This window comes from Arachis ipaensis, chromosome B2 (genome assembly GCF_059453495.1).
Source record: "Arachis ipaensis isolate K30076 ecotype BB chromosome B2, ASM5945349v1, whole genome shotgun sequence".
Taxonomy (NCBI): Eukaryota; Viridiplantae; Streptophyta; class Magnoliopsida; order Fabales; family Fabaceae; genus Arachis; species Arachis ipaensis.
The window spans coordinates 58201564-58209871 of record NC_142437.1 but is presented as its reverse complement, the minus strand read 5'-3'; the positions used below and the strand labels follow the sequence as shown (position 1 = coordinate 58209871).

Sequence of the window (8308 nt, the reverse complement as noted above, 5' to 3'; positions counted from 1 at the left end):
ATCTGTTTGATTATAGTGAAATTCCATCATTGTTGTGATGGAGACTGGATGTAGGCTGCAATGCACTTAGCAGCTGAATCAGGATACTTCTGGGTGTGATTCTCTCTATCTCTTCTACTCAATTTCTGATTCTGTTCGTAGGAGAAAAAATTGAAAAATATCTCCTCATTGGTTACGAGACAAAAAGAATATGTCTCTTGACTAGTGACGAGACAAAAAGCAGAAATATCTCCTAAAGCATTTTAAAAGGCAACAAGTGTTATTCAGCAAAAAAAAGGGCTAAGATTTAACCCCCTTCTCTTAGCCACTGATAAATCATCAATTGGTATCAGAGTTTGGTCTTAAAGAGATCAAGCTTTGCAGCTTGGAGAAAAGATCCTGATGGCAGAAAATAGTGGCTCAAACCTGGTAGCCTACACTCTGACAGAGGGGTAGTCAAGCAACAGACCTCCTATCTTTAATGGAAAGAACTACACTTATTAGAAGGAAAGAATGAAGATTTTTGTCCAATCAGTAGATTACAGACTCTGGAAAATAATCTTGGAAGGTCCTCAATTCCCAACCACCACAGGAGCCGATGGTGTGGTCTCTATCAAGGGTGAGGCTAGTTGGACCGAAGAAGACAGAAAAAAGGTGGAGCTCAACGCCAAAGCTGTCAACTTGCTTAACTGTGCAATCAGCTTCGAGGAATACCGACGCGTATCAAGATGCACAACAGCAAAGGAAATATGGGACAAATTACAAGTCACTCATGAAGGCACAACCCTAGTGAAGAAGACCAGAATAGACATGCTAAACAGAGAGTATGAAATATTCTCAATGAAGGAAGGTGAATCTATAGATGAGTTGTTCGAAAGATTCAATGTCATCATCACTGGCTTGGATGCTATGGGAATCACATATTCTAAATCTGTGCTTGTGAGGAGAATTTTGAGAAGTCTCACTAAAGAGTGGGAAACTAAGGCTATAGTGATATCTGAGAGTAGTGGTCTTTATTCCATCACATATGATGATTTGAGAGGAAATTTACTTGCATTTGAAAATAAATATTTGAAAAAAGATACCAAATGAAAAAGAATAGCTCTCACATTTGTTGCTAATCCCCTAGATGATGAATGCAGTGATTATTCTTATGAAAATGAATTTGTTTTGTTTGCAAAAAAATTCAGAAAAATGGTGAAACTCAAAGAAAGGAACAAAGGAAGCGGTTCAAGAAAACCAAGGAAAGATTCCAGTAAAGTGATATACTACAACTGCAAGGAGACTGGGCACTTCAAATCTGATTGCCCTAAGCAAAAGAAAGAAGATAAGCCGAAAAAGGGAAAGAGGAAGGGACTCATGGCTTCTTGGGAAGACTTGGAGAACGATTCTGATGAAGATGAAGAATCAGAAACCAAGTCTCAAACCTGCCTTATGACTGATCATGTTGAGCAGGTAGTATTTCATAACCCTAACACTGAAGATCTTCATCTCATGATCGATCACCTGTCTGAAAAAATTAGATGCTTCTTACTTAAAAACCAAAATCTTGAGTCTCAAATTGAAATACTTAATGCTGAAAATGGTTTTCTAAAAGAAAAGTTGAGAGATGCTAAAACTGCTGTTGAACTTGTTGAAGAAAACAAGCAGTTGAAAGCTCAACTTAAAAGCTGTGAATACCACCATTCCGTAACTGCTAATCTGAATTATTTTGAAGAAAATGAGTGGCTGGATAAAGAGATAAAAAGGCTTAAAGAAGACTTAGCCAACTTTGCACAAAGTTCAGAAAATTTAAATCAACTATTGGCTAGTCAAAAACCTCTTTATGACAAAGCTGGGTTGGGATTCCATAAAGCATCAAAATCGGTTGAAACACCTTGTTTTGCAAACATAGCATCATCTTCAAATGATGTGAGGTTTCAAAACCCAACAAGCTTTGTGAAAACAGCTTCTCATAGATTTTGTAGATTATGCAACCGGAATGGCCACTTTCCTATTCAATGTTTCTTTGGTGAAAGAATGATTGGTAACAAAGTTTGTAAAATTGTTTTTGATTACAATGGATTGGGACAAAGAAGATGGTTTAACATGAAAGGATCCAAAAAGACTTGGATACCTAACGTCACTTGAGCTCATTTTGTAGGTTTTCCTAGCATCCAAGCAAAAGGACAATATGTGGTATATAGATAGTGGATGTTCTAGGCACATAACCGGAAAGGAAACCTTCTTCATTAAGCTTGATGAATATGATGGTGGGTTTGTCACTTTCGGTGATAATGGAAAGGAAAGATAGTGGTCATTGAAAAAGTTGGTAAAAGTTTTTCTTCTTTTATAAATGATGTTCTTCTTGTTGATGGTTTGAAATATAATTTACTAAGTGTTAGCCAATTATGTGATCTTGGGTATGAAGTCATTTTTAGAAAATTGGTTTGCTTAGTTATTTGTGAAAAATCGGGTGAAATTTTGTTTGAAGCTAAAAGATGTAACAATGTGTATGGATTGACTCTTGAGGATTTAAAAGATCAAAAAGTAACATGCTTTACTTCACTTGAATCTGAAAAATGGCTTTGGCATAAGAAATTAGGTCATGCAAGCATGTACCAAATTTCTAAGCTTGTGAAAAGGAACTTGGTAAAAGGAATTCCCAACATTAAATTTGATAAGGATATAACTTGTGATGCTTGTCAACTTGGCAAACAAGAAAAATCCTCTTTTAAACCTAAAGATGGGATTTCCACCAAGAGGCCATTAGAGATGTTGCATATGGATCTTTTTGGTCCAATAAGAATACAAAGTTTAGGAGGTAAACATTATGGATTGGTGGTGGTGGATGACTACTCTAGATTCGGTTGGGTACTTTTTCTTGCTTATAAAAATGATGCTTTCCATGCTTTCTCAACCCTTTGCAAAAGAATTCAAAATGAAAAAGATTTGAAAATTGCCCACTTAAGAAGCGATCACAGAAAGGAATTTGAAAATCAAGATTTTGAAAAATTCTGTGATGATTTTGGAATTGCTCATAATTTTTCATGCTCTAGAACACCTCAACAAAATGGGGTAGTTGAAAGAAGGAATAAAAGCCTTCAAGAAATGACTAGGGCTATGTTATGTGAAAATGAGGTTCCAAAATTTCTATGGGCTGAAGCTATAAATATAGCTTGTTATATTTTGAATAGGACTATTGATGAGCGGATAATTTATACGCTTTTTGGCATTATTTTTAGTATGTTTTTAGTATATTTTAATTAGTTTTTATTATATTTTTATTAGTTTTTATTTAAAATTCACTTTTCTTGACTTTACTATGAGTTTTTGTGTTTTTCTGTGATTTCAGGTATTTTCTGGCTGAAAATGAGGGACCTGAGAAAAAATCTGATTCAGAGGCTGAAAAAGGACTGTAGATGCTGTTGGATTCTGACCTCCATGCAATCAAAGTGGATTTTCTGGAGCTATAGAAGCCAAATTGGCGCGCTCTCAATTGCATTGGAAAGTAGACATCCTGGGCTTTCCAGCAATATATAATAGTTCATACTTTGCTCGAGATTTGATGGCCCAAACAGGCGTTCCAATTCAGCTCAAGAGTTTTGGCATTTAACGTCGGAACTGGCATAAAAACTGGAGTTAAACGCCCAAACTGGCACAAAAGCTGGCGTTTAACTCTTAGAAAAGTCTCTACACATGAAAGCTTCAATGCTCAGCCGAAGCACACATCAAGTGGGCCCCGGAAGTGAATTTTTACACTAAACACCCTAGCTTACTCATTTTCTGTAACCCTAGGTCACCAGTTTACTATAAAAACTACTTTTAGTGATTCATGTTGAATCTCATGACATTCTACACGTTTCATATTGTATCTTCTACGGCATGAGTCTCTAAACCCCATTGTTGGAGGTGAGGAGTTCTGCTGTTCTTCATGAATTAATGCAATTACTACTGTTTTCCATTCTATCACGCTTGCTTCTATTCTAAGATATTCATTCGCACTTCAACCTGATGAATGTGATGATCCGTGACACTCATCATCATTCTTACCTATGAACGCGTGCCTGACAACCACCTCCGTTCTACCTTAGATTGAATGCATATCTCTTAGCCTCATGATTCAGATCAGAGTCTTCGTGTTATAAGCTAGAATTATTGGCGGCCATTCCTGAGATCCGGAACGTCTAAACCTTGTCTGTGGTATTCTGAGTAGGATCTGGGAAGGGATGACTGTGACGAGCTTCAAACTCGCGAGTGTTGGGCGTAGTGACAGATGCAAAAGGATCAATGGATCTTATTCTAACATGATCGAGAACCGACAGATGATTAGCCGTGCGGTGACAGCGCATTTGGAACATTTTCACTGAGAGGACGGGAAGTAGCCATTGACAACGGTGATGCCCAACATAAAGCTTGCCATGGAAGGAGCCTTGCGTGCATGAAGAAGAAGATAGTAGGAAAGCAGAGATTCAGAAGACAAAGCATCTCCAAAGCCTCAACCTGTTCTTCATTACTGCATAACAAGTATTTATTTCATGTTCTTTTACTTTTTACAATTAAATCTGAGAATTATTGATATCCTGACTAAGAGTTACAAGATAACCATAGCTTGCTTCAAGCCGACAATCTCCGTGGGATCGACCCTTACTCACGTAAGGTATTACTTGGATGACCCAGTGCACTTGCTGGTTAGTTGTGCGGAGTTGCAAAAGTGTGATTGTAATTTTGTGCACCAAGTTTTTGGCGCCGTTGCCGGGGATTGTTCGAGTTTGGACAACTGACGGTTATTCTTGTTGCTTAGATTAGGAATATTTTATTTTTGTTGGTTTAGAGTCTTTTATTTGAGTTTAGTTTCATATTTTAAGTTTGGTGTCAATTGCATGCTTTTATTTTCTTTTAATTTTTCGAAATTGCATGTCCTTAGTTCTTTCTCGATTTTTAAAAATTCTAAGTTTGGTGTTTTCTTTGTGTTTTTCCTTTAATTTTCGAAAATTTGGGTTTGATTTTCTAAAAATTTTAAGTTTGGTGTCCCTTGTGCTTTTATTTACCTAAATTTTTTTTTCAAAAATTTGTTCTTGGTGTTCATCTTGATCTTCAAAGTGTCCTTGGTGTTCATCTTGACATTCAAAGTTTTCTTGTTTGTCCTCTCTATTTTGATCTAAAATTTCTAAGTTTAGTGTCATTTTGTTATTTTTCTCTCTCCTCATTGAAATTCAAAAATAAAAAAATATCTTTTCTTTATCTTACTCATAATTTTCGAAATTTGGCATTAAAGTAGTCAAAGATTTTCAAAATCATATCTTTTCTTTTTAGTCAAGTCGAAATTCTAATTTCAAAAATTGATCTTTTCAAATCTTTTAAAAATCAAATCTTTTTAATTTCTTCAATCATATCTTTTTTATTAAATTGCAATCATATCTTCTCAATCAAATATTTTTCAAAATAATTTTCAATCATATCTTCTCAATCATATCTTTTTCAAAATAATTTTTAATCATATCTTTTTTTATTAAATTGCAATCATATCTTCTCAATCAAATCTTTTTCAAAATAATTTTCAATCATATCTTTTTGATTGCTAATTTCAAAATCCTTTTAATTAATTAATTAATTTAGTCTTCAATTTGCTTTTATTTTCTTTTTTTCGAAATTTTATTTTATTTTATTTTCCATTTATTTTATTTTATTCTATTTTAATTTCGGTCACTTTTAATTAAATAAAAAAATATAATTTAATTGTAATCCACATCATCTTCCTTTCTCCATCATGGACCTAAGTGGAAGTGAACAGTCTAGAAGGACTTTGGGGTCATATGCTAACCCCATTACAGCTGCATATGGGAGTAGCATCTGTATACCTCCCATCAAAGCAAGCAGCGTTGAGCTAAATCCTCTGCTCATTATCATGGTGCAGCAATATTGCCAGTATTCCGGTCTTCCACAGGAAGAACCCACTGAGTTTCTGGCACAATTCTTACAAATTGCTGACACAGTACGTGATAAAGAAGTGGATCAGGATGTCTACAGATTATTATTGTTTCCATTTTCTGTAAAAGATCAAGCTAAGAAGTGGTTAAATAACCAACCCACATCAAGCATAAAAACATGGAGACAATTAACAGAAAAATTCCTGAATCAATTTTACCCTCCAAGAAGGATGACACAGCTAAGGCTGGACATCCAAGGCTTTAAACAAGAGGATCATGAATCCCTTTATAATGCCTGGGAGAGGTACAGAGGGATGCTGAGAAAATGCCCCTTTGAAATGTTTTCAGAGTGGGTACAGTTAGACATCTTCTACTATGGACTTACAGAAAAAGCTCAGATGTCCCTAGACCACTCAGCTGGTGGATCTATACACATGAGAAAAACAATTGAAGAAGCTCAAGAGCTCATAGATACAGTTGCTAGAAATCAATATCTGTACTCAAACAGTGAGTCCTCCATACAAGAAGAGGCTATGGCAGTAACTACCGATCCTAATCCTCAAGAACAGATTGTTGAACTTAATCAGCAATTACTCCTTATGACAAAACAATTACCAGAATTCAAAGAGATGCTCCAAGACACTAAAAATGCTAACAAGAATATAGAAGCACAATTGAATCAGACAAGACAGCAGCTATCTAAACAGATAACAGAAGAATGCCAAGCTGTCCAACTAAGGAGCGGGAAGATATTGAAAAACTCAGCTCAAAATAGCAAAATGTCAAGAAAAGAACAAATGACAGAGGATGACCAAACCACTGCCCAAAATCCCTCTGAGGACATCAAGAGCCCAGAGAGGAATAACTCTGGCGTTCAAACGCCAGAAAAGGGGGAAAAGTTGGCGTTAAACGCCCATTCCTTGCCCAGTTCCGGCGTTCAAACGCCAGAAAAGGGTGGGAAGCTGGCGTTAAACGCCCATCCAGCACCCAATCCTGGCGTTCAAACGCCAATGAGGGATCAGACACCTGCAAGTGCTGATAGTAACCCCTCTAAGAAGGCTTCTCCAACCACTTATGTAGGGAATAAACCTGCAGCAACTACGGTTGAAGAATATAAAGCCAAGATGCCTTATCCTCAGAAGCTCTGCCAAGCGGAACAGGATAAATAATTTGCCCGCTTTGCAGACTATCTCAGGACTCTTGAAATAAAGATCCCGTTTGCAGAGGCACTTGAGCAAATACCCTCTTATGCTAAGTTCATGAAAGAGATCTTAAGTCATAAGAAGGATTGGAGAGAAACTGAAAGAGTGTTTCTCACTGAAGAATGCAGTGCAGTCATTCTAAAAAGCTTACTAGAAAAGCTTCAAGATCCAGGAAGCTTTATGATACCATGCACATTAGAGGGTGCTTGCATCCACTATCAGCAAGCTTTATGAAGAAGTCAAACTGATGACAAGTCATCTTCGCCTAGTTTCACTAGTCTTTTTCCTTTGTTTTCATTTAGTTTTATGCACTTTCTTAAGCCATAAGTAAGCCAATTGGGTTGAATTTCATGTTTCCTTTGATTCAATCAACCATGGATAAATTGATGCATTTTCATGAGTTTTTGTGCCATAATTGCTCATGTGACAAGAAGAAGAACAACTCTCATGATTATGGCATAGCTTTGATACAATTGTTGATTGATGATAGGTGCAATAAAGCTTGGAAGAAGGTTGCAAGAATGGGCTTGAAAAGAGGGATTCACGTTTGAGCTAACGTTTGCCTCAAACGTTAACTCAAACGTGAGAAGCAGATGAAGAACACCCTGGAGAAGAGCCAACGTTTGCGCCAACGTTTGCCTCAAACGTTGAGGCAAACGTTGGCTGAAGAAGAAGCAAGGGAAGGCAACGTTTGCGCCAACGTTTGCCTCAAACGTGAGGTCAAACGTTGGCGCCAAAAAGAATGAAAAAGAGCACTCCTGGGCACGGCAACGTTTGAGCCAACGTTTGCCTCAAACGTGAGGTCAAACGTTGGCTACATTTTGGCAAGGAAGAGCATGGCATATACACCCAGGGAAAGCCAACGTTTGCGCCAATGTTTGCCTCAAACGTGAGGTCAAACGTTGGCCACATATTAGCAAGGAGAAGCACCCCTGATTGATGCCTTGGATGACCAACGTTTGCGCCAACGTTTGCCTCAAACGTTGGGCCAAACGTTGGCCAAGAGAGATGCAATGGAGGAGCCACGTTTGAGCTCACGTTTGACCTCAAACGTTGAGCCAAACGTGGATGACAGCAAGTGGCCGAGCTGCATAATTGGTTTCACGAAGACGTTTGAGTCAACGTTTGCCTCAAACGTTGACTCAAACGTGAATGGTTTATGGCCCGGTTCACAAATGGATTTCTTCCCAACACCAAGAGCAATCAACGGAGGCTACT

The 8308-nt window shown here is 37.4% G+C and overlaps 1 protein-coding gene across 1 annotated transcript; it reads left to right on the top strand.

The window, feature by feature from the left end:
* The first annotated feature begins 492 nt into the window (after positions 1-492).
* LOC148574004 (uncharacterized) lies at positions 493-2169 on the top strand. Its single transcript, XM_088505853.1, has 3 exons — positions 493-988; positions 1109-2005; positions 2123-2169. The coding sequence occupies exons 1-3, from the start codon at positions 493-495 to the stop codon at positions 2167-2169; spliced, it is 1440 nt and encodes a 479-aa protein (XP_088361979.1).
* The last annotated feature ends 6139 nt before the right edge of the window (positions 2170-8308 follow it).

Excerpts from the sequence above, each read along its gene's own strand:
- LOC148574004 (XM_088505853.1), top strand. The coding sequence starts at position 493 with ATGAAGATTTTTGTCCAATCAGTAGATTACAGACTCTGGAAAATAATC. Across the intron at positions 989-1,108 it reads AGTGATATCTGAGAGTAGTG|ATGATGAATGCAGTGATTAT; the intron begins GTCTTTATTCCA and ends CTAATCCCCTAG. Across the intron at positions 2,006-2,122 it reads CTTTGGTGAAAGAATGATTG|GTTTTCCTAGCATCCAAGCA; the intron begins GTAACAAAGTTT and ends CTCATTTTGTAG.